Source organism: Glossina fuscipes, unplaced genomic scaffold (genome assembly GCF_014805625.2).
Source record: "Glossina fuscipes isolate IAEA_lab_2018 unplaced genomic scaffold, Yale_Gfus_2 0, whole genome shotgun sequence".
NCBI lineage: Eukaryota > Metazoa > Arthropoda > Insecta > Diptera > Glossinidae > Glossina > Glossina fuscipes.
In genome coordinates this window covers 13,763,987-13,791,932 of record NW_023998414.1, presented here as the reverse complement: position 1 = coordinate 13,791,932, position 27,946 = coordinate 13,763,987, and the positions used below count along the sequence as shown (strand labels likewise).

At 33.6% G+C, this 27,946-nt stretch overlaps 1 protein-coding gene across 1 annotated transcript; it reads right to left on the bottom strand.

Annotated features, from left to right (window-relative positions):
- Nucleotides 1–318: 318 nt before the first annotated feature.
- LOC119644832 lies at nt 319–26,784 on the bottom strand. The gene is made up of 10 exons (XM_038044591.1): nt 26,631–26,784; nt 25,512–25,742; nt 22,938–24,997; nt 14,993–15,482; nt 9,922–10,098; nt 5,114–5,436; nt 4,625–5,043; nt 4,188–4,554; nt 2,854–4,107; nt 319–2,585 (listed from the first exon to the last, which is right to left on the bottom strand). The coding sequence occupies exons 1-10, from the start codon at nt 26,782–26,784 to the stop codon at nt 2,220–2,222; spliced, it is 5,841 nt and encodes a 1,946-aa protein (XP_037900519.1). The 3' UTR covers nt 319–2,219.
- Between the last annotated feature and the right edge of the window lie 1,162 nt (nt 26,785–27,946).

The window sequence follows — 27,946 nt, the reverse complement described above, 5'->3', positions numbered from 1 at the left end:
TAAGAAAAGTTCTTGTACTTGTCTTCCGGAACATTCATTATTCGTTTATATGGTACGAGAAAAACATCGAGTAGAAAATAACAAACATTATTTGCATTTATAATGCATGTGCGTGTACATGTATTCATCACCAATGATGACCAAGACGAGGAAAAAAATTTGGCATAAAAATGTCAAAAAATTAATAAAATTTATATAAATGCATTAAAAAATTTCTAATCGTTTTTCACATTCCACCTTGAAGGCAAGTGCCTGCCATCGTCAGTTTTTCATTTGACACCATTTCACACCAGCCATTAAGTTTCTATAATTTAAAAAAAAAAAAACGATAAATGTCTGATGAGAAATATTTGAAACGAAAACCAGTGTTAATGTGGATCAGGGCCCATTATTAAATACCCTATACACTTCCATTTAATATAGTTAGTTATTCGTTATTCGTGACTTTTCAAAATAAAGCGCTATACAGCAAGCGGTTGAAAAAGCGATCCGATCCGAACCATTTTCAATGGAGCTGATTGTTGAGTGAAAAACCGTCGGTATACCAAAATTTTAGCAAAATGTTTCAAAAATTTGCGAACTGTAGGTTAAAGATGGAACAAGATAGACAGACAGACAGACTTACGCACAGACAAGCTAAAGTATAATTGGTGTGATGATGAAAAGATGGATTTTTCTCAAGTCGTTCTTGGTGTTGAATACATATGCGCACAAACTTAATATACCCTTGCACCACAATTATTGTACGATATAAGCAGGATATATGTATTTTGATATATAGCGACCATAAGGAATTCAATGTTCCAGAGTTCAAGTTTGACGGGATTCTATCAAGCCTGACTGACAATATCCGTGTAACAAGTATAGAAACACATTTAATTTGATTGCGTGTGCGATGATGACTCTTAACAAATCAAAATTCAATTTCTTTCATTCTTTCTTACTTCGGGTAAGTATTTGTTGAAAATCAATAAATCAAATAATCTCTTGATATCAAGATGATGACATCGTTTTCATTCAATCATTCATTCATTCATTCATTCATTAGTTTTTCTTGAAATCTAATGATTTAATGATTACATCCATCTTATGAGTGGGCTTGAATTAGAAAACTATTATAAAACACATAAACAATTTCGAATTTCATGCGGCTACGATTGCTTTGCAAAATGATTTAAAGCATTTTTTAATCATAATACAGTACAATACATAATTATATGGAGATACTAAGAAAATAATTTTATATTTATTCATTCATATTTCTAAATTTAAGGATATTCAAAATTTTTAATTCAAATTTTTATTTTTTTTTATTTTTTGGAAATACGCGAGAAAAAATAGCGAAACACATTTCCCCGTAACACATTTCGGTAAATATAAGTAAAAAAAAAAAAAAAATTATATTCAAGTTAAACGTTTCACATAATACTTTTTTTCTTTTTTTTTGTAGATTTTTCGAAAATTTTTTTACAATTCTTCATAAAATAATTTTGGAAATTTATAAAATCATTTCTCATAACGAATTTTTTAAGGGATTTCGTCTTTTCGGAAAGGAAAGGAAATGTCAATGAATGTGAAACATATTTGGAGCATTTTTCTTAATGGAAATGAATAAAAGTTTTGCTCTCCTCATAAAAATTTATGGTTAAGAATTTGATGTATTCGTTGTCATCATGAACTAATCTGTGCGTTTCTCATTTCGCGGTGATAAGCAAATTATTGCTAGAGTTTTTTTGTGTTTTTTTCTTTTCTTCTCTTCTTCTTCTTCTTCTTCGTCTTCGTCTTCTTCTTTTTTTATTCTTTTCTTTTTTCTTTGGTTTAATTTTGAAAGTCAAGTGTAAAATTATATTTGCTCAATTGTAAATCGGATATAACTTCTATCAGTAAATTATCGCAATGAACACAAAAGCGCATTTAATCAATCAGTGTCTAGAGCTATGGCTTATTTTCGCAGACCGAAAACAACAAATAACATCTATAGCCAAATTATGATATGCCAGAGCTACTAAAGTTTATGTTGCTAAGTAGATGGTAGTTATCTATCAATTTTGGTCAATTTTTCAAATTTTCCATATTATACTCTTATGGTCTAAAGCGTTGTCTCTCTTGTATTAACTTTACCGAGTACTTAATTGCACTGATGTCGAAGACATTTCGACGCGTTGACATTGCCGGCGTTCAACAATGACCGCTGTTGACATGGGCTAATCGACCGTGGGTCATACATTCATAGCGTAATAAATGGAACCTTGAGAGGCCTGTACATTTGATTGTACCGCCTGAGGTTGCTGTTGCTGCTGTTGCTGTTGAATAGTTATATGTTGCGCATTAGTAGGTGACATAAGTCCACTGTTATTGCAATCGCTATGAGAAACAGCTGCCGCACCCTCCGGTACGCCACGCTCGCTAAAGCCGGCCATACTTGCCTCTTGGGCGAATTGATAACGCTGCGTCATAATTCGTTGATGTTGATGATGATGGGCCGCTGCCGCATAATGAGCGGAATGTCCCCGGCCCGCTACCACATGTAATTGCATGCCGGGGAGTGCATATCCAATGGGTACGCGTATAGTTTGTTGAGTGACCTAAACAATTAGGAGTTAGGAAATTTCATCATAGGAAATTTAATCACATTTAAAAAATTTGAAACGATTACGAATCGATCGGGGAGTTAAACTGATATCGCAATGCAACTAAACATTAATAAAATGCAATAAAATTAAATAAGAAAAAATGCTAAAATGAAAGTGAAATTAAAAATTTCCGTTGCAAGCATTTGAGTTGAACTGACCAATCAAAATCAAAATAGAATTTGAAATAAAAAAAGGTTCTACATACTTGCTTTCCTCCTACCTGTTGGTATTCCAGTATGTTTTGGCGTTGTATATGCGCTACTTTCGGATCTATATTAGTGGCCGCGAACTGGGAATAGGTTTCTGCATTATACGGTATCAATACCATCGTTTGATGGTAATTGCGTAACGGTGGTGGTGACTCTGGTCTTCGCGTAGGACTGCGCGCATATCGACCGTAATGTGATTGGGATTCCATTGGTGGATTAATTGTCTGACAACTTTGACCATAAATTAATGGCTCATCTTGAGCTTGCTGCTGTTGAATCATTGTATGACGAAACATAGCGCCAGCTGGAAGAGTATGGTAATATGTCTGCTGCATAGTTGCAGCGGAAGCGGCAGCACTTTCCATAGGAAGACGTTGCTGCTCAGCTCCCCCAGTCTCTGCGTAAAAACTCCATGTTCGCTGCTCAGTCTGTTGCTGGGCAATTGTGGCATTCTGAGGGAGTTGCATGGCGTTTTGTGGCGTCGGAACTACATTGCATATTTGCTGTTGCTGAGGCAGTTGTTGTTGGGACGTTACTACCATAGGATGGGGTGCATTTTGGGGTGAGGGCTGTTGCGTTATTTGTTTGGTCATGGCATTTGCACTAGTCTGTTTCGGTAATGTGTAGCTTTTCATCGATTGCGTAAGTACAGGCTGAGATTGCGGCTGAGTCACGTTAGGCATTTGTTGGCTGAGTTGCTCTTGCATTTGCTGCAATATCTCATTTGTCGAGCTGAACTTAGGTTTAATGCCTCGCACCGATGGTCGTTTATTGAATCCATAATCGTTTGCCTCATCGTCATCGGAGTCTTTTTCTTTATTATTGATCGTAAGATTTGGCTCATTTGTGTAACGTTTTTTGATTTTTTCCGTGCGATTAGCTTCTTGCTGAGCAAAGACTACTAATTCGTCCTGCTGTTCTTGACCTGGTGTACCAGCTATAACATCGGGTGCTACTTTTCGAACTTCATCACCTACGCTCTGCACTCCTCCATTTGAGTTTTGCTCACCGCCCATCATCGTAGCCATATTATACTCAGTTGCGTTCGCGTTTTGAGTCGTTTGATTGTGATGTGCGGCAGCTAATGTATAATAGGACGATAAATCGTCTTTGTTGCCAGCCACACAGGCGGTCAATGGGGATAATGTCGAAAGGAATTGTCGTTTGGATTCATTTTGACGCGGAGGAGTACGATGTATTTGCGTATGAACCACAGGCACTTGAACACCCATTCCCAAATCTGGTGCTGCTGGACAACGACATTCCTACACGTTGAGATTTCGAAAATTTTATCATTCGAATTTTCTAGATCGTTTTTGTTTATTATACAAAACTAAAGATTTACCTGAGGTATAATAACAATGGGACTCTCTTCCATTTCCATGATTTTTTCATGTGATTTTTTTTCACGATTGAAAATTTCAGTTATTTTTTTATAAGCTGAAGAGCCACTTGATGAACTAGATACGGATGAGTTTGGTGAAAAGCTTTTATCACTATTGTTGCTGCCAATTCCATTACTGGTAAATTTCTGAGGATTTTCTTCACCAGCTGGACTATCACGATGTGATAGCTCGGCATTATCTTCCGTTTTATTATTATCTTCGTCGCCATTCTCTCCAGTCGTGTCATCATCATTATCCTCGTCGATGTCACAGGTGAGCTGCTTAATGCGTTCCTCTAAAGACATATCTGATTTCACAGCCTTCTTTCTGCAATAAAATGTTAAGTATATATAATGCTTGCAAATCTCCTCAATCTAATCAGTTTAGGTTAATTTACTTAATTAACGAACGGCGTAAAATATTACGTTCCATGTTACGTCTCAGGGTATCAGATTCGCCAACTCCACTACCAACGATTCCTGGTAAATTCGGCACTAAACAACCAGATCTTTTCGATTCATCGAATGCTCGTAAAACTTCAGAAGTGAGAGGTTGTGCTACGCTAGGAAATAATTGGCGAACAGCCGAGTTGGGTCGTAAAGCGTTATTAAAAAGGGTTGAATGTTTTTTAATTGGAATCAATTCGTTTATCTGATTATCGACATCATCCTCTGTATGAGTTGATTGATGACCGTCTAGTTCATCGTTACTGTTTGTTAAGTTTTCGGTAACAAAACGTACAGATCTCTTGGTGGTAGTATTACAATTGGAACCAGTTTCATCTTCTGAAGTTGTATTATTTTGATCATCAGAATGCTGTAATTGATGATGACGTATAAAAATAATGACATTAATAATAAGCCGGATAGGTTTCGAAATGAATTACCTGAGAAATGGAATCTTGTTTCCAAAGTTTACCACCCTTTAGAATGCCACTAATTTGAGTCGGTGACGATTCTTTCGGTGGTATAGGTGGAGGTTTTTCTGTTTCAGTACTGGGTTTGGCTGGCAATGCTGGCGGCCCAAATTCATTGCACTCTTTTATCATTTGTGAGGTCACTGCTGGGATATTGACATCTTCGGTGGCTTCGCGTACAATACGTCGTTCTGTTACTGTGGTAGTAGTCATTGTTATAGTTTCAACAACATATCTTTGATTGGCTTTTTGTACAGTTATAAACTTATCCTTTCTATCTTTGGCTACTTTTTCTATACAGAACAGGCATAAACACATACAAACATATACAAATTCACGCCATTCGGCGTATCATGGTTATTTGGATTATTAATCATATCACGCATATGTACATAACAACATTGTACGGATAAGTGGCATTAGTTTGTATAACAGCGGCGATTGTAGTAGTAATTGAAGTAATTGTAGTACCAAATAGTAATAATAGTAGTAGTAGTAGTAGTAGTAGTATTAGTAGTAGTAGTAGTTGTAGTAGTAGTAGTAGTAGTAGTAGTAGTAGTAGTAGTAGTACCAGTGGTAAGAGGTCAATATGTTGCATGTTTATGTGTATACATACATACATACGTACATACATATAAATATATTTCATATATATGTATATGTATATATATATATATATACATATATATATGAAATGCAGCATTGCGTATTTCGAAGAGAAGCATTGTCAGTCGACAGTCAAAGAAAGCGCAATTACAAATACAATAAATAAGTGATTGATTACAAATGATGAAGAGAACGTACAAAGAAAAAAAAAAAAAAACATATTGGATTTACTCGTTAATTTATTGTTTGGTTTGTGACACAAATACGCCAGCAACAACAATATCACGTACGTTGTTCAATGTATACATATAAGTAGCAAAATGAAACATTTATTGTTGTTGTTATTAGTTGCAGTAACATAGTGGTGGTGACGTTCATAGGGATTGTTATGTTGATAGATATTTATATATATGTGGTTGTAGTTATTTGTGGTTGTATTAGCAGCAAATATACAAGATGAGTTTTAAAATGACACCCCGACCACATATTATCACAATTAGACAAGGGGAGCAGCACCAACAGCAGCAATAGAAAGTCATGACAACACATACGAAAGTTAAAGTGAACTGAATATCATACCATTGCACAATATATATATATATATATATATATATATATATATAAAATAATAATATATATATTTATGTATATGCATATGCATATGTATATATGTAGATGAAACACATATTCGTACATACATAATAATATTTTATTATTATAATAATAAATATTATTATTATTATTATTATTATTATTATTTATCTTCTTTTTTTCTATATTTCTTTTCTTCGTTATATTAAACATGAGTGCAAGTGGAAAGTACTTATAATGACAGTACAGCGTATTATTTCATTATCAGTTAGATGAGCAGAGCATGGGGTGCATGATGCATGGTATCTATTGCAGATGGGTACATGCTTGACTTATGATTCAATAAATATGCATATGAATGCTATAATTGCGCTTGCATGAGCATCTTAACACAGCCAATATGTTTTGCTGGTAAAGCATGTTTTAGTTCAATTACAGTACACTACAGTACACTACAATTTATAGGTAAGCATGATGAATTGATTAGTAAAACACATATTACTCCATATTTATCTTTAATATTTCTTTTTTGTTGTAAAATTTTTTTTGATTCAATTCAAATAAATATAGAAATAGCATTAAATAGCATTAAGAAAACGTTAAGTCATATTTTATTAATGAAAATGGAATGTGTTCGATGCCATCTATATCACCTATTTATTGATTTCTACTATATTGAGATATAAGATATTGCGCACGAAAGGCAGGCAAAAATCATATCTTAACGTTTTATTATATTCTACCATTTTGCTTCCATCAAGACATCAATCAGTGAAGAAATTACATATGCCTGCGTATATATATATATATATGCATATGATAAACATAAATTATCAAAAGCGACATTGAATATTGAAAATGTGATTGCGTCGCTTTTGTTGTGCAAATTTCAATGTCATACTTAACGGGCGATCTCTATCTCTCTCTCTCTCTCTCTCTCTCTCTGTCAAAGGAATGATTGGTGACAATTTATTCGGAATAAAATGACTGATCATAGCAAGGACTTGAAATTTTATTATTGAACAGCGTTAAAAGATTTCAAGAAAACGGAGCTTGAAAAGAAGTTCGGTTCTCTACTATCGTATAATCCAATTCAAAAAAGTGTACTTGATTTTATCGATTTCAATTTTAAACGAGTTCTCAAATAAGACCGGCCTACGATAGCAGTTTTAAAATGCAAAAAAAGTTTCATAAGCTATTCCAAGAGTTGTATTAATTGCGCATTTTCTGGAACTAGAAAGACATCAAAAATATTACGAACTACTATCACTGCTAAGGTAAGCCCCAATAGTTTTCGATCTGTATTGTCTACTATTGGGGAAGCGTTGCTTTTAGGCAGTGACAACTATTTTATGAAAATTGATCAATCCATTAAAACCTTTTTGACAGTGTCAACCCCAATCTTGGATATGGGGGTTTCACTTTTTCCTCCTAAATGCCAGATCTGGTGCCCTGACCACACCATTCATATGTTTGTCGGCAAAAGGTGAAGGGTCTTAAATCAGCTTCAAGTTAGACGGTTAAAAATATTTGTAACTCTTTGCGATTTGTATTTATGCGACAGAAAGCCAATATAATCTACATCTGTCGCTGGCTTAGGATAGTATATTGTAACTTGGCGTATACATTGTAGATCACATTCATAGCTTTCATAGTTGGAAAATGAGCATGTATTGACGACCGTTAAAACGAGTGAAAATTCTTTATCTCTTTTGGCTGGCTTTGGAATAACCCATCAACAATAATCTTTTCTATCGAATGCCCGATGTCTTCACTTTCAAATCGCTTTCTTCCTATAATGCTTTCTTATCACTACCGTGCCCGCATGTATAAGGCAAATCCTCTGTGTGACTGGTGATGGAAAAACGAGAAAATTCAAAAACTTTCCAAAATAATGCTAATAAATAATTGCCATCAAAATGAAAGCCACTCTGTTCATAGTCACCAGAGTCAGAGATTGTTTCTTTCAATCGAGGGAATAATTAGGCAAGTATGAAGATTAATTTATGATGAAAAGATTTCTACACACAGCTCGGCTACGTTTTCATAATGAAAAGGTTCGAAGTTATTAAAGCAATTGTATGATGCAAGCGTCGCAGATGAAAATTGCAAAAGCTATGCTTGACTCCTTCAATTTTTAAATTCTGAAATTTTGCTGCCTTAAAGTAAGATTCTCAACACCGTGTGATAAGAGTTTTTTGATCGACTCTAGGCCCGATGTAGCTGAGCAAAGCCAACTATTAGGCACCCGATATCGCTTCATGTAGAATTATTTTTCATTTATTATCGCGACAAAATATCAAATGTTATATTTCCGTCTAAAGCTATAGTTTTTATAGCAATCCTAATAACGAAGAGAGACCAAGACGTCAATTGACGTGGGTTAAATTTAACAAAATTAATTTTCTTCTCATAGATCTTATTATTATTTATTAAATTTCATTATAAAGTACTAAAAATAAGATTTTGTTCTCATACAACTGCCTTATACGGGATGGTGTTCAAAAAATAAATATATATAGCTCAAGATTGATGCAGTTAATTTCTATGTCAGATTACTATCAAGGATCAATTTCGTGTCAGAATATGTATGAAAAAAATAGACCTTTTCGACACACACAAAGTCCTACGTTTCATCCGAGCGGGTGCAAAAAATATATCTACACAATCCAAATTTGATTAGAATGACTATGAACAACTATTATTAGGGACAATTTCTAGCTGAGAAACATGAACAATTAAACCCTTTTACCATATAAAGGTTTATATACCCTACGAACATTTATATAGGATGGGTTTCAAATTTAATGTTTTCCCATTTAGTTAATAAGTAGATCTATTACTACTTAATAGTTTTTGTGGAGAAATTTTGAAAAATTTCAAAAAAAAAGCCATTATATAGGAGGTAGCCGTAAAAAATGACAGGAGAGATCCTGGAACCTTTCATTTAAATATCTCCAAAATTTCGAATTACAGATTGAACACAGGATTACATAGATAGATAGGTATCAGATAGATAGGAAAGTCGGACAGATAGACAGACATGCTTAGATCGATCGTTCGTATAATAAACGGTTGCTACATCTACCCTACACGATAAATTGTGTAGGGTACAAAGATAATTTAATCCTCCCTTGAATTTATGATTTAAACGGCAATTGATTCACTTACGAAAAAGGAAATTAATAAATAAATTGATAAAAAAAAAATGTAAATAATTATGTATTTCTTCAAGTCAACCGATGTACATACTAATCAAGGGAAACGTGATGAATCACGTTAAGTGTAAGCCTTGTATAAGCTGTAAAAATGATTTCTCGTTAATAGGCGTACATATGTTATGAATTTGTTCATTCATTTATTATAAAATGAATTAAGTTTTGACAAAGCGTGCTTAAATATCTGAAATGAGTTTGAGGAAGTATGCGATGTTCTTTTTAATTAACATATTTTGATAGCAAAAAAAAAAAAAAAAAAAAAAAATTTTTTTATAAAATCAGGCCAAGTTTTAGGATAATAATTAAAGCCAATCGTTTAAATCAAATAAAAATATTAAAGAGCATACAAACGTATATACATACTTGGTGATGGTTTATATTGAGCCTGCAATACGTAACGGGGGCGTTCTTCACCTGCGATTATTTCTTTTTGGGTAATGCGTCGCTCTGGCGAACTGGTGTGTATCGGTAGCAAAGCAACCGCGGGTACACTTAATGGTGTTGTTGTCAGGTCCTCTTGGCATTGGGGTGAAGAACATTCTAAAAACCAAAATATTATTCTATTACAATAAAACTAAATCTACATAAAACAATAAATAAATTACAAATAATGTTTACGAGTACATGCAGCTGTACACACAATCATTTAAATTAATCATTGAATGAAACTAACTGTTGATGTGTTTCTATCTATATATACATATATAACAAGATTTGTTATGCTTGAGGTATTTTGGAAGCTAACATATTTTATATGCTACATCCGACCCGCTGTTTTATAAGTTTTATAAGTTGCCTTAATCGAGTTACAATTTTGACGTTTTGCCAGGGTTGAATGATTGATAAGCAGTTGCAACAATCTCTTTCCATCTCTCTATCTTTTTCACTCTCTCATTTAACCTTTTTTTTTTTTCTCTCTTTCTTTCTCTCTCTCTCTCTCTATATATATATATATGCTTATATATATGCTTATTTACATCGTCACATTTTTGGGTTCGGCTGGAATTTATTTATAAAATTTTATTTTTTCTAACTTTTTAAAGGTTGCGCTTCACTGCAAATGCTTTGCAATATAGTCGCGAGAGAAGGTAGTTTACCTACATAAGATAGGTGTAGGAAAATAAAGTGTGTACGAGTATGAACTGGAGCCATAATATTATTACATAAATTATAACAAGTTGAAGGCTTAGTAGTTATTATTATTATTGTCATATGCGCAATGCGTACCTATGCCTGTAGCCTAACAGCTTTAGGATTTTTATTAATCCCGCGATCTTTCTTAATCCGGAATATTATACTGTGTCAGGCGTTACGAAGTGCTCAGCAAACATTTAGTGACCGATCCTAGATAGTGGGTCTCCTATCCACACAGAATATGATGGAAAGTTTCAACCGTCCCTTGGGACAACTTACATACGTTAGTATCAGAGTTATTCGTTTTCTTTTAGGTAGTACCTGAAGGAGTTCGGTGACTGAACTTAGATCGATCTTTCGCAATTTCTGTAACTTAAACTTTTTACCGGAAAATTTTTTAAATCTTTTCGTATGCCATTGTTCAGCCGATCTTTTTTGCGCCAGGTACAAACGTTCCGTTCATGGCCTCCTCTGTTAGGTAAGCATGTAAGCCTTTCATTGCCTTCGACTCTCGAATGGTCAGATAACTATATTAAATTCACATAATAGTGTTCGCCCAATTGATTTAAACATGTCCATCTATGCGTCTGCGTGTCTGTCCGCTTGTCCATCTGTGTTGAAGCTATCTACCACATGGCTAGGCGACAAAGAAAATGTTAATACTTTTCCTTTCCACGCTTTTGCCTTATTACAGATACAACAGTTATGCAATAACACAATTTCCAGTTTTATTCTGAAAATAATAGAAATAATCAGCCGCGCACACCCAGTCTTACAAAGAAAATTTAGTTGCTTTCTTTTTTGCTTAGTCTTTCTTAAGACAACGATAATGGGTATAAAAGATGCGGTTACAATCGAATACAATTTTCTTAGTTGTGTTAGTTTTTAGAAGTTTTCTCACGTGAGTAGTAGTGTAAAATCCTTTTTGGTTGTATTTGTTTTCAGACTTCTACACAAAACCCATACGGTGTTTCTATATGAAAGTAAGTTTTAAAGTAACCGACAAAGAATAATGCTATGCGTTACGTTATGGTGAAGTGTTCATTTTAAGTCTCCTATATCTTCAATTAAAGTTGGCAAGCAGACCAGCAAATTAGATTGAAAACGAAAAGTTAAAGTACAGTTGAGGGAGAGCAGAACAGAGAAAAAAAAAAAAAAAAAAAAACAAAAAGAATTCCGCTACTCCCATTCTTTATTTTATTCGTGGCGTAAAATGCACCCATTCCTGGCAGGGAGACAAAAAAAGCAAATACAAAATATCAGCTAAGTTTAAATCTTCTTTAACAAATGCTTAGCAAAGGGAAAGTGAAAATAGTGAACGAGAAAAAAAAGAAAACAAAGTAAAAGTCATGTGATTGTCTAGAATAGGCGCATACTGCCAACCAGCCTCGCAGACAGCCGCTCATATCGATACTGAAAATGTATTCTGTAAATATGACAGTTACTTGGCAATCGTCAGTGGACATCAATGATTCCGATTTAAGGAACAAGAGTTATTATTCCAGTCAAGAAATCTTCTTTACAATTATTATCAAAACTGTCACAAAAAACACAAAATGGATTGAATAATTCATTGGATTGCCTATATTGATTGAGGTTAATAGAATAACGAAAAAAAAAAAAAAGACGAAGAAAAAGAAGAAGAAGAAGAATGAGAGTCACAACGACGAATATTAAATTAGATTTTACAAAGAACAAGTAAGAACATTATCTACGGTCGTGACCAAATCCTTTATACCCATAATCGTTATCCTAACAAAGACAAAATAAGTAAAAGAAATCAATTTTCATGCTCTCATCTATAATATGTTGTGGACAGAGCCGACTTTTTCGATTTTCAACAAAAAAAAAAACAATTTTTGTCGCATAGGTATGCGGGCGTTGCAGGCGTATCCTTCGAAGTCACTTGCAAATTCTTTTACAAAGTTGTAGACAAATTTGTCGACATATATCACATAATTGCGCAGACCGACAGATGGACACGCGAACGAAAGGGACATGTTTAGGTGCTTGCCAAGTATTATTCCGGCCAATAATTTATATACCTTATGGGGCTTTTGAAGCTTGATTCTGCGCCTTATAAAAAAAAATTGAATTTTGTTACCCCTTACTAGTGGGTACACGTGGTCAAAGTTTGTATATGGAATATACAGTCAATTTGTTGTGGATTTATCTGCTTTAGTTTATGGAGTAATGATCAAAAAACCAATTTTCTATTCCTTTCAGTTTACGTGGCGTTGTGGACGTGTCCTTCAACTGAGTTGTCCCACTTTTAATTAGCAACCTGCTTGCAAGAACTTTCTGTCAAAGTTGAAGTGGACAACTTGATTTTTGCGGCCAGGGGAGTGTTCATAATAGACATTAAACAGATGGACACACGGACAAACATACATGCTTGAATCTATTTAGAATTTGATAGTGATCAAGTGTAGGTTCTCTGATCCTCCCTTGTGGGCGTTGCAAACGTTTTGACAAAATGAATATACCTCTCTTCCTTCGGTGATGGGTATATAAAAAAAAAAGACAATCAAAAAGTTATTCGTACTGTCAAGCAAGTTGAATGTCTCGGTCAGCAATAGCAAGCATATAACTACTCCTCTCTCGAGACGAAGAAATCAGAGAATTAAATTCTATAAATACACTCAAGATTACGCACAGAACGATGATTACAAATGAAGATGAATTCCTTGTAGCATTTGATAAGAAAACGAGCAAATAATTGCCGCATATTCATATCAGACTCACAATATTGTTACCCATAAGATAAAAAAAAAATAGCATCAAACTGAAGCAATTTTTTGCGTTCTATTTCTCTAAATAAAATGACATACAAATCTAAAATCATTGTAGACAACAATAAATTTTTCTAATAGTTAAGTTAATAATAATAATAATAAGCGAGAAATTTTTCGTTCCTTTTTTTATGCCCATCAGCGAAGGATGAGAGGTATATTTATTTTGTCAAAACATTTGCAACGACCAGAAGGATGCTTTAGAGACGCTTCAAACAGACGCTATTTATATTCTTGATCACAATCAAATTCGAAATAGATTTAAACATGTCCGTCTGTCCATGTGTCCACATACATAAACTGAGAATAATCTCAAAGGGAATACAAAATTGGTATTTTGCTCATTACTCATAAATAAATGCATAAGCACTTGAATGCATATTCTATGGGCGATAATGTGGGCGATTTACGTAAAAAAATTTGAAAAAATTGACCACGCCTACCCAATATTATAGTCTATCAAAATGTAATTATTTCTCCAATCCCTTTATCCCACGCAGCAACAAGGTTCAAAAGACCCATAAATTATATAAGTTCTTAATCAGTTACAACCCTTGAATGCACCAAACCATGATCGCCTGTTCGTCTGTCCATCCGTCTGCTTGCGTAACTTTGTAGTATTTGTGGTAAACATTCGCCCGTTAGCCTAAAAATTTGCAAAAGAATTTCGAATTGAAAAATCATGCAAACATTACTGGAGCAGTTATGACGATGAAATTAGAGACAAGTCTGGACAATTGTCCATACACTCCTATATAACTCATAGATAACGCAGGATGAAGGCAGGAAATCAAATCTTTTAAGCCACGAGTGCTTTTAGTGTGAAATTTTAATAAAAATTTCATTCGGCATTAGTAGCATTTTAACTCAACTGCTATCGAAACTTAAGATCATAATGTAATATAAATTAATTCAATTTTTAACTAATTTAATCAAGCAAATCGAAAAAATAATTGAAATTATTTTTACTAATTTTGATATCGCATGAATTTAATTATTAATCCGCCACGAAGCGCCTTAAGTGAGAGCAACATGTACTGATGTAAGTATAACTTGTGCGAATTGATTTAACACAAAATCAAATGTCATTAAAATCTGCCCTAATCTAAACTAATTGCATTGCCGCCATAAGTATAATTGAATTTCGTTCGCTTTAAGGTAAAACGCAAAGAAAATATACGCGGCACTCACGAACCCTATCTATTAGCGAGAGAATTGTCTGCAGGACTTCTCTTATATATATATATATATATATGAACTGCATATAACCATCGAGAAATTTGTTTGTATAAAATAAGGAAGAAGATACATAAACATTTATAGCTAAATATAACTATTTACTTAGAGAGAAATTAGTAAATGGGGAGAATGATAAATTCACTGTTATGTTATTAGGAGTTCACAGGAAATTAGTTATTGCTTATACTCTACGGTCTATGACTTGATATCAGTGCAACTTTAATACCCTGTCATAGCATTTCGTTTAAGACTAACTATTAAGATTTTACCTGTATCCTGCTGCAATTGTTTGGCCGCACATTCTGCACACTCTGCACACTCTGTGCACACGCCGCGTGTATCATCATCAGGCGAATGTTGTTGTTGCAAAGATGAAAGCTGATTGCTATTAAGCGAGGTGGGGGCAGTTGTTAATGTTGTGATTGAGGATGATATATGTTGCGGTTGTTGTTGTTGTTGCAGTTGTTGCTGTTGTTGCTGTTGTTGTTGTTGTTGTTGTTGTGATTGTTGTGATTGTTGGACTTGACCAACTGGTGGTGGTGCAGGAGGAATTTGCGCAATATTACGGGCAGCAAGCATAGCAGCCCGTTGTTGCTGCAAACGCTGTATTACCTGTAATTGCTGAAGATGCTGTGCTCCAAAGATATGCCCACTTAAAGCGCCATCTAAACTATTTTTCAATCCGTTATCTTTATAACCATCGGGTGGACTTAAAGCCGCCTCATCAACGAATTCAATTGGTGGCGCATATTTGGGACTCTTTTTAAATGAAAAAAACAAAACAAAACAAAACAAAACAAAACAAAATACAATAACAATAACATTTCATTAATATATATGTATACACATAATACACACAAGGAAAGGAAGTAAAATAATATAATTCTGAGTAACTGGAATTGATCTTACAAACCAGTGACTGTAAAAATTACTTTTTTTCATTTTGTCCAGCTTTTCTGTGCTTGTGAATGTTCACAGATTTCACACGTGATCAATGTACGTAAATAGTGTATTAACATATGGGTTTCATTGAACAAAATTAAAGCAATCTCAAGTTGCTGAACTGCTCTTGCTGTAGCAGTATTAGTTGTCATAAATGCATGACCCACTATTTTCAAAAATAAAGTAACGGCTTATGTTAAATATGCTCACAGCTCAGCATACCTTAGCTTCGGAAGAGAGACAGTTGCGTGCTCCTTGCTCGTTTTTTGTACATGTATCAGGCAAAGAAAAATAGATTGATCGATTAATAAACCGACGACTAGATCGAGAGAGAGAGAGAGAGAGAGAGAGAGAGAGAGAGAAACAATATAGAAGCAAACCGCAATTCCCGAAATACTTAATCATCTTATCAATTACGGGCACAATTTGAAAAATTCATATTCAATTATTTAAAATCTAATTTTACTTTTTAAGAGCCTAATCAGATCCGGTAAACTTGATGGATAAGTTTAAAATCCCTACAGACAGACATTGAGTATGAACGTAAAAGCGACAGTGTTATTGTATAAAATATCGCCCGAGAAACTGCTATTTATCGAATTGATGCTCACTCCCGATCTGGCTAATAATTTAGATGTGATACAATCAGTCTTCGTCAGAAGCGCATTATAATTACATTCAATAATTATTGCATGCAATAATCATTTTTCATGCGATTAACTTGAAATTGTCGAATTTTTTCTTTTCAAAAATAGTTGCACTTTATCTGCATAAGTAGCTGAGCATTTGCATAAGAGAATCGCAACTATTAAGCCTGCGTTCGCGGGTTCATATCATAAAAAAAAAATAAAAAAATAAAAAAAAGTTTTACTTTATAATTATTGCGAGCCTGTGTTCAGGTAATCCATACCCATCGCGTTGGATTTGAAAACATATATATCTGCCTGCTATACGAGTACTAGTAGTAATTCGCAAGGCGACAGTTGGTCAAACGAATGGGGACGGATAGCATTTAATCGACTCGAGATAAAAACGCTTCATAAGATTGTTGTCATGTATTTTTCTAGCATTAAAAACGATATAAGAAGAATTGTACAAATCTCGAAGTTCCTGATGATCTTCGGAATCTCATCGCATACAGTATTACGATATTTTTCATATAATTGAACCGAACCCACTATAATTTTGTAATTTCAAATGTCTTATGATTATGATCCTGCACGTTTTGCATTGATTATTGGATGGATTAATTAGATCCTGGTTGTCCGCTTACAAGCTTTACGTACACATATTTGCACTTAACGCATACACTCTTCTAAGTGTGTAAATGTGCATGCAGACGATTCATCAAGAAACTTTTTTTTTGTAAAATTAGGTTTATGTGTTAGTTTTTATTTTTCCCTCTTCTTAATTTTTTTTTTGTTTTACACTTTCTTTTTTTTGTATTTTTTTTTTTTTTTACACTTTTTCTTTATCTGCTATTATTGTTGTAGTTGGTGTTATTTTGTATGTCAGCTTAGGCTTAAGTTGAATTTGGGTTCAGGGATAAGAGCTTTTAGATGTTTTATCTGCTTCAACAAATACATGCATTTACACATACATAAGCATGTGTGCATGCATCCGACAGATACGGGAAAATAATAACAACATAATAATGATAACAACAACTAGAAGTACCCACGTAACTAAAACATTAATATATATATGTTTGAAAAATGAAATGCATCAACATATAGCTCCTTACTAATAGTTCAAACTGAATATTCAATACATGTTGTTATTGTAAAAGGAAACATTTTTAAGATGGATAGGCATAGCTATACAGAAATAATTATAGTAATTAGTATGGAGAGATTTAATTTTAAAACACAAGCAGATCCCATTCCATCCAGATTAAAAATGTGTACATATATATATGTATTTATGAATGTATGTATGCATGTATGTATGTATGTATTATGATACATATATATAGATGTGTTCGACCATAAGTAAATATATGATGTGTATGTTAGTTTAAGACTCTTGCATGCCTTTTATTAAAATTTCTCAAAGTCTCATAACTTGGAATTTCATCCTTAGATAACTTTGCTCGCACCCAAGGTAGTTGAAAAACAAAAATTGAAACAAGGTGTATAGAAACCTTTCAGGAAATTTTGCGAAATTATTACTTCAGGCATTCATTTCTTCAACTTTATGATAGGCGGGAACTAAACTAATCTTAGAGTTTACATTATTCATTAGATAGGGACGAAACATTTGAAATTTTAGGATTGTTTGTTTGCCCACGGACCATTATCAACCTAATCCTATCACCCGCCACACGGTTATTCGTGTAACGACTTTTCAAATCAAAATAAGTAGCAAATTAGTCAGATTGCAAACCAATTTCTATAGCGTTCGCGTCCTTGACCCAAAACAGATCAGCGTATCATATTTCATCAAGATATCTCCAAAATTGCGAATGGTCGGTTGAATACAACAAACCTAATCAAGAGAGACAGGCGGACATACGGACAGACAGACTTAAATCAAATTAAAAAATGATTCTGAAACGATTGTTGTGAAAGGTTGATCTATCCCAAGTTTGTCTGGCTGTTGCATACATCCACACAAACTTAATATAAACCTTATACCACGAGTGTGTGTGATAGCGTGTAATTATAAGAGAATATCAACTAATTGGTTCAAGAGTCGAGTCCCTTCATCTAGAAGCTCAATATATACCGTATTGTTCAACCTATGCGGAACTATGGCATACAAGTATGGGGTACAGCCAGTGCACTCAAACATTGAAATAGTTCAAAATTATCAATCAAAGACATTTCTTAGTCTTATTGTTAATGCCTCATGACCTGAATATGCCGCATGTTAAAAACTAAATACAACGCCTTTCTTCAAAATATTCTCCCATACGGAGCAATCACGTGAATTCCTTGGCAATATCTCTTCAATGAAAAGACATCAATCAATCAATCTTTCATCAATCAATCTTTCATTTGGGAATTAATTTAATTATAATTAATTTTCTATCTATTTATCAAGTCAGTGTTCGCCTGTTTAAAATTAAAATGCGGTAGAGTTTACTTTCATCGTAGGCATCGTGAATGCTCAGCTGATAAAAGTATAATACTAACCGATTGGGCATATGCTCCTCACCGTCCGTTACCGTGCGTGTTACACGAATAGATTAATTTGTTATATAATCTAAGAATCGATCGATTTGGCCCTTTTTCAACGCCAAAAAGTTTCGCACAAGAATTTAAATTGCTTTGAAGCCGCAATATCCTAATTTCAGTGATCGAGAGAATGTTTACGATGGCCAAGGACACAGACAGATAGATCGACGATCGGAGGGATGGATAGGTATCTCTGAATAGATTCAGAACTTGTTACCCATCAAGGATATATTATATTAAATAATTTCCGATAAGAAGGAATATCATGGCTCATGCAATTTCCACTAATCGTTTTTTTTTTTGTTTTTTTTTTTTATAAGTCAAAGAAGTAAATTTTGTATGAAAAAGCGCAAATCAATTCTCGCTTCACGGGCCATGGGCCACTATTAAATACCTTACACCACCCTACAGTAATTCCTATAATCATTATGTAAGTTAAGATGGCTGAAGCCTTATATAAATAGTTGTCGAAAAAATGATCCGATCTGAATCGTTTTCAATAGCATTCGTTCTTGGATCGTAACATTTCGGTGTACCAAATTTCATCAAAATATCTGAAAAGTTGGACACAAGAGAATAAATTAGACAGACGGACAGATAAGATTAATTTAAAAAGTGATTCAAAATCGATCGCTATAATAAAAGTTAAAGATCTATCTCAAGTGATTATGGGTATTGCACACATCTACATTCTCGTGTCATAAGTGCTATAGCGTATAAAAAAATATTATATATATAAAATATTTATTATTATTATTATTGCTATTATTCTTAAAGCTATAAATAGCTTTCTTCTCTCGTAAGGTTTTATTTGAAATAAAAAGTGGAGAGAAAATTCATTGAAAAAATTAATACCGAAATAAACAATTTTTATAGAATTATACTCTACTTTACAGCCACTATTTGTACCCAGCACCACTTACGGTACAGGGTATATAAAGTTCGAGCGGACGTATGTAGCATCCAGAAAGGTTTAAGATGCACCTTTTTTGTTATTATACCGATCGATTCAGAAAGTGATTCGGAGCCTGTTCGTCCGTATTAAGTCTGCTCATCCAAAATTTTGATTCAAATTCCAACGAAATTTCGTATAGTGACGTTCTGGAAAAAGGCCATTGAAAATGGTTTGGATGGATTGATTTTTTCAATCACTCCCCATAGAACGTTTTGAACCCTCTCTCATATCACCGTTCCTACGAAAATTGAATCTTTATATATTGAAAAGATATAACTTTTATTATTGCATAGGGAAAGGTAGTCAGTCCATAATAGCAAATTAACATAAAAATTAACTTTACCGAATTTGGACCATGTAGATCCATTTTTTGGATACCTCCCCTCATAAAAGAATGAAAAGTATGCCTCTGCATGATAAAATAATGTGAAAGTCTTGGTGTATTTTTATCAAAATAATCGTATAAAGCAAACTGATGTAGGGTATCTAATAGGTGGGCTTTCCTTATTTATAATTAAATAACTGAAATCAAAAACGAATGTCTATTGATATCGAACTCTTTTACTTTTATTTATAAAAATTTTCATTTAAAACTCATGAGAAAAAAACACGAACAACATCGTATTCGCCTGAAGCCGAACTTTTTACTGCCCAAGACTTGCTTATACAGGATGTTTTTTATTTCCTTTACCTATGTATACATTTCAAATGAAATTTCCATGCAATAAAACAACATATTGCACGTAAACACACAAATTGAGAAAGCAAGTAATTTTTGAATAATCCGCGATATGAATGAGTTTTTAGTAGTTATAGTGAAATTGTGATAAAGATTTTAATAACGGATTTCGGATAAGGGGAGGTTTTGTGAGTAAGCTAAATGCGCATAAAGGAATCATTGGCATTTCTTTCGTCGAAATTGTGACCGAACTCTTAAACAATATCGATAACGTATTCTTGCATTTAGCTTTTTAGCATAGTGAAGGGGTCTTGCAGTGATATAAAGACAAAATGATCTTTATATACAAATATCATACTATGGTTTTAACAGAATTACTTCCATTGCCTAATTATATGCATGATTTAGGGAATAAGTCTTGACTTACGGGGCGACCGTACAACAAGCCTTTCATATACCCCTTAAGAATCTTTTAGAATTCATCTCAATGAGTTCTGAACAAAAGTTACACATTTGCCTCATTCCAATGCATCGATTCTGTGTAGATTATATAATTTGTGTTTAATCAATTGCAATTTAATAAAATTTAAAGAAAACCTAAATACCGTTAGCCTAATCGTTTACATGTACCCGACATATAATTAAATATGGCGCCATTTTCAAGCGAGAGCATAACCATATATCATGTCGGTCTCAAAGGTTAATGTGTTAGAGTTTACTTTGCTTGCAATTGGTCATATTAAAAAAAAAAAAAAAAAAAAAAAAAGAACAATTAAAAATATTATATTCCGTCATGAACTGAACCTTTTACACCCACCAACGTTGTCCTTAAAGAGACAGAAAAAGTGAAAGAATTAAGTTTTCATGCTCTATGATGCTATGAAGTGTGCACAGCCGATTTTTTTCTATTTTCAAAATAAAAGTCTTTGTCGCATAGGACTGTGTGTGGGCTTTGTAGGCGTCCTTGGAAAAGTTTGAGTCACTTCCAAATTCTTTTGCAAATCACGAGAATGTTTACAATAGATCCTGTACAGTTGGGTAGACGGACTTGTCAAGATGCATTCCAAATTTGAAACTGGCCAAGAATTTATATACTTTATCGGTTTTTTGTAGCTTTCTTCTATGCCAAATAAAACTGAGTAGATGTGGCTGATTTTTTGCTGATTTTTGAAGAGGTCCTACAGCATCGCCCGTAGAATTAATGCTCAAACTTTTGTAAATTTATCTGCTGTAGTTTAAAAGGCAGAATACGGAAAACAAAAGGTGTCCTTACTTTGCATAGTAATGTAGGGGCGTCCTTTCACCGAAATTGGCCCATTGTCAATACTAAGTTGCATGCAAGAATCTTTATTCTTGACAAACAGACAGACATGCTTGAATCGATTCTGATCAAGAATCAAGAATACTTTGCGGTTTCTATGAACCTTGCTTCTGAGCGTTACAAACGTATTCCTTTGGTGATGGGTATAAAAATCGTAGGAGAATACTGCTTGCGGTCGGGACGAACACAATAGGTACGTTCCGATAATCCTCAATGGGAAGAGTTATGGGCCAGGTCAAGCGAACCACTGCCAACGAAAGCAAAGTTGCGAAGCGAAAATTGTCTGTCTGTTACGGCAGGCAACTAATATGGATCGAATCGAGGCGGAAAGTCACAAAAAAAAAAAAAAAAAAAAAAAAAAAAAAAAAAAAACCGATATTTCTGGCAACATTCGTAATGAAATTCTATTTTGTTGTGGAGAGAGACAGAAAAAGAGACAGAGAGATAGAGAGAGAGAGAGAGAGAGGGAGGAAGAATGCAACCAAATTTTAGGAAATTTCTTCGTCCAAATATAATAATGAAGGAAATCGATTAGAATGCTTTATACGATTTAAAGTGGCTGTTGCGGTTCCAAGGTAGAACAAACAAAAAAAAAAAGAAGCTATATATTCATCTTGGAATGGATCTTTAGTTAAATAAAAGAAGCAAATAAAATCAATGGGGTCTTACATCTTACACAAACTAGTTTATGCCAAATTCCAAATTAATATTTATCATAGTTTGTGTGCCCGTTCCATTTCGATGCTTATCGAGTAAAAGGATAAAATAAAATAAAAAATTATTCAATTTTATTTCTCTATCGCACTTATTATAACGTGAAGACACGTTATCTCTATTAAACGATAGATCAAATAGATAAAAATATTTCGAAAATTCTCAACAATATATATGTGTGGAGTCGCAAAAACCAATAAGATCGGTGAAATAAATTTTCTACCGAGACTATCGTTTCGTATAATATATATATATATATGGGTAATCAGAAATGATATCGTTTAGGATTTTAAAGCAAATTGAATTGAGAAATGGTTGATTATCAGTTAAATTGATCTCGTAATTCATTGCTTTAAAGAATTTTCAATTCTATATAATGTAAGAAGAAATAATTTCGATACATTCGTCATTGGAATTTAGTTACCTGTGGTGTACGATTATCATCGGTTGATGATGGCGGCATTACATAATTGCATTGACATCCCTCTTCACAACATAAACGGACCAATTCATGTTCGCCGCACGTGCATGGCTCCTCGTCTTCTTCATCGTAGGCACAATCCTCACGTATTAATATAATATAATCGGCTTCGAAAAATTCATTGCGTGTCTCATCGAATACAACACGATTTTTACGTGCCTGAGGTGGACGATTTGGTTTTTTAAGTAAACCACGCAATTGACCGTTAACTTCACGCATATTGTAACAATTGTTTAATTGTTCAGTTCGCGCAACAATATGATGATGATGATGATGATGATCTACAGTTGGTAGGCACAATTCCGTATATACGCTTTGCTGATTGTCGTTGTCGTTGTCACGACTTTCAATTTGACATTCAATGCAATCACATTCAGTTGACGTAAGCGATTCTAGATCATCGTTTACAATGTTATTACTAATGCTGTTATCGTTGTTATTGTTATTGTTATTATTATTTTTAACGTTAACGTTATAATTTGAATCGAATAATAATTCGTCATAACAATGTAATACAGCAAGACTTGTAATATTCGGTCTATACGCTGATGACGTTTCCCAATTATTATTAAAAATTAATTGTTGCTGTTCCTGCTGTTGCTGCTCCTGTTGTTGTTGCTGTTGCAATTGATGTTGCTTTTGCCTTAGCAATAAATCACTGAACTGTTGCGGATCAAATACCGATAAGCTATCGTCGTTAATCAGTGACGGAGGCGATCGTTTAATTTTTGAAATTATCTGTTGTATGGAGTGTTCCGGCTTCGTAGACACAAAAGCGCTGCGTTGAAATGAATTGCCGTCGCAGTCAGTTACGACCGTTAGCTTCGGCGATGGCGATACAATTGCTTTTTTCCTATTATCGTTAATCTCTGATAAATTCGAATTGCGCTGAGTTGTTGAATATTGCGTTAAGGTCTCTGGTATGAGGGCGGGTAAGTTTATTGGATTTGTAAAATCTTGAAAATTTTTATTATTAGTTAGAGGTAAAGGAAACCTAATTGTATTTACTTGGCTTAATGTATTTTCTAATTGATGTATTGGTCTGTGTTTATCTGATGATTCTGATTTTTCGTTTTCGCCAACTTTTGTTGTTGTTAGGGGTTGATTTATGGTTTGACTTTTGCTTGCAAATGAATGCTGGGTACCGTGTTGGGACAGGCGCAGTACCTTTTCGGAGACAAAAGCTTGTGGTGAATTTCTTTCCAACTCTTCAAAATACCTATGATTATTATTATAATTATTATTATTATTGTGTTTTACATGATTTTCATTATTCTCATTATTTTCGTTTTGTCGTACAATTTTATCCGATTCCGTTTTGTACGGTGTAAATTTTTCAATTGCTTTAATTAATGACGACCTTTCTAAAGTTGTTTTATAGTCTCCACAAAGTTTATTAGCCTTCGTTGACGTTAACGTTGAAAGCGAACTTTCCGACAATAATAATTTACCCTCCTCGTCTTGCACTGGCTCAAAAGATTTATTCAAATTAGTAATAACTGTTTGAGTTGGAATGATAATGGCTGCAGTAGTGTTCGTGACGGCAATAGTCGGGTTAGTGATGGCGGTGGTGGAGGTGGTGGTAGTGGTAGTGGTAGTGGTAGTGGTAGGGGTGGTTGTAGTGTTCGTCGTGGTGATGATTGTAGTATTGCTATTGCTATTAATATTGCTATCGGTATTGGTATTGGTGTTGGTGTTGGTGTTAGTGTTGATGTTGATGTTGATGTTAGTTGCAGTAATAGTTGCTGAAGTGTCCTTAGGAATTTCTTTTGTTTGTTGGACGTTTTGATAATTCAAGGATTCGTTTTCATGATTTTGTTTATCGTCATTGTTATCGTCATTAGTTTTATCGTTATTGTCATAATCAACCAATTTATACGATTGCGATTCTTGCTGTTGTCGGTGCTGTTGTGGCGCTTGTATTACAGTACGTGAACGGAACAATTGTTGTAAGCGCTTTAAACGTTGACTAGCTTCAAATTCTTTACGCTTATTAATCACGTCTATTATTATTGTTATTATTACTGTTGCTGTTATTGTTGCTGTTGTTGTTACTATTGTTGTTGCTGTTGTTGTTATTATTATTATTATTATTATTATTATTGTCTGTAACATTTGCATATTCAATAGCATTTAAATCATTAACCGAACAATATTCACTACTTTCATCGCGTTTATCAATTCTGTTTATGGCTTCTTTGTCATTATATCGATTAACGTTTAAATTGTTGTTAATATTTTCACTAAATTGATTTATTGATTGTTGAGCGTCTTCATAAACATTGTTATATATAGCGAAAGATTCATTACAATTTCCATTTGCCAATTTGAAGGACGATGGAATTATTGCGTCCACCTCTTTCTCATACACGATGGTAGAAGCCTTTGATATTTTCTTATCAAATATTATATCAATTTCACTTAAATCATTTATTTTATCAGTTATTTGATTAATTAATTCATATGTAATAGGAGTAACAATAGCAGTAGAGCAGGGCTGCTCGTTAATTTGTTTACTATTCAGCCATACATTTATTGGTCCTGGATTAGCGTTTGCTGGTGTTGCTGGCAACAGTTCTCCATATGCTTTTCGCAGGGCAGCCTGGTGTCGGAATTGTCTGTATATGTGTTCTAATGTTGATGACTGCGATGGTACCTCCTCAACCTTATGCTCTTCTCGTGATTCTTCGTTAATATTTTGGCCTGCTGTTGCTGTCCTCGTTGTCGTTGTCGATGTCGTTGTTATCGCTGTTATTATTGTTGTTATTACTGTTGTTGTTGTTTTTGTTATTGTCGGTAACGTCGTCACCACCTGGCCTTCGTTTTTTGGCCATAAAACTCTCAATGCTGTTTGTTGGGCTTTTGTTTCGTTATAGATTTTTTCGCAAAATCCTTTTGCAATAAATTCTTCACTGTCTGGCAATTCCTTGATGTGCCATAAATCATTTAACGAAACATTTTCATTATAATTATTAAATAATGATTTTCCACCTTTTTTTAAATCATCGAATGCACAATAATTAAGAATTTCATCTCTTTCATTAATTAATGAGTTCGTTTCGCCATTTTTTCTATTACATAAATTTATTTTTTCATTATTAAATAAATCACGATTGTCAAAATTGTCACTATTTACGCTCACTTGATTACTATTGATAAATAAGTTTTGTATTTGATTTTTTTTGTTAAAAAAATGCGAATTTTCTTTTAATTTTTCATCATTTTCATCAAGTGTATATAAAACGTTCCTGTTGTCTGCTGAGATATTTGCTAAATCCGTACACGTATACGCGCTGCGATTCGAATATTTGTCAAAGGATAGCAATAATGGCTGGCCGTCTTCTAACTGAGTACATTGACGATGATAGTGTTGGTGCTGGTGATTTTGTGTTGGTTGTGGTGAATTATTTTCGATCGATGATGGTAAAGTTGTTGTTATTGTCGTTGTCGTTTTTGTGTTTGTGTTTGCTGTTGCTGTTACTGTTGTTTTTGCTATTGTTATTGCTTTCGTTATTGTTGTTGTTGTTGTTGTTGTTGTTGTTACTGATGTTTTTTCTATTGCTGTTGCTGCTACTGTTGCTGCTGGTGTTGTTCTCTCCAATGCTAATAATAAAATGTTGACCAATTTGTTTGTACACGCGACAGATGTTGTAGCTTGACATGACTCTGCTACGCTTAGCTCTGCGCAAGTCTCCCCATTAATTGTTTGCTCTTTTTCATGGTAATTTGAATCGTCTAGTGGCAGGCACGTAACTGGTATTTTAGTTTCATTCACCTTACCCATCGTCATCATTATAACGCTGTCTGAATCGTGTGTCTCTCGATTATTATTGTTTTTAACATTTATTACATTCTCTATATTTGATAATAATTCAATAGGAAATTTTTCAATTTTTTTTAACTCAAGCATATGTTCCGTAGGACAACGAACAGCTGGACTATTGCATTTCACATTTCTATCATTTCTTGTCATATGCATAGATGAAAATGTTTTCATCATTGTCTCTTGCTTCTGCCTAACACTGTCATTACCATCATCAATATATTCATTAAAGTCTTTTAAACTGTGATTAAAGCAACTTGTACTACTTGTTATATCATTTTTGAAATTATTTTTATTAAATATTTCACAAATGAAATCTTTTTTCATGCCATTCATCATTATTTCATCGGTTTCGGTATTAAAATGATTTACAAAATTTTTAGTGCAATCAATATTCACTAAATCATCTCTAATGCAATTATTAAGATTTTTTTCAATTTTTTTTTTCCCGATCTTAGAGTCTCCTCTCTCATTTTGAATCATTTCATTAGAAGTAGTGAGGTCATAATTTGTTGTTGTTTTTGTTGTTGTTTTTTTTTTTTTCATTAAAATATCTCGAATATTATCGACATTATTTAAATTATGTTTTTGTTGCTTATCAAAGTTTTCATTGTCTAAGTAAGTGCTAAAGAAGTAATTCATTGTCGTTGAAATTGAATTAATGTCGACATTATTAGTTTGAATAGATCGTTCTTTAGTTAATCCCTTTGGGCAATCGTTTTGTTTGTTTTCCTGCCTACGTTTCATTTCATTTTGTTTCATATCGTTCAAGTCTAAATTGAATTCTTCTAAATATTTACTTTCGACATTTGTAGAATATTTTCCAATTGATTTATTTCGTATATGTTGTGATGTGCATTGAGGAAGTATTTCTTGTTCTCCCTGTGGAAATTCAGTTATTATTTCAGTTACAGCAACAGTGTCATTGTGTTTATATCCGTTCTGATATTTCTGTTGCTGTTCTTCATTCTCGCATGGCAGCAGCAATGCGCACTGAATCGTTACAAAATTGCTTTTAGTCAAACCTATACTGTTATCATTCTTTACACAAAATTCGACATCAACGTTATTACAACTACTGTTACTATTATTACTATAAACGCTAACTTCATTATTATCATTATCATTA

Coding starts and splice junctions, on each gene's coding strand:
- LOC119644832 (XM_038044591.1), bottom strand. CDS start 26,784: ATGACGATGGGTAAGGTGAATGAAACTAAAATACCAGTTACGTGCCTG. Junction 10,099..14,992: donor ACAATTGCAGCAGGATACAG/GTAAAATCTTAA, acceptor TTTGGTTTTTAG/AATGTTCTTCACCCCAATGC. Junction 5,044..5,113: donor AACAAGATTCCATTTCTCAG/GTAATTCATTTC, acceptor CATCAATTACAG/CATTCTGATGATCAAAATAA.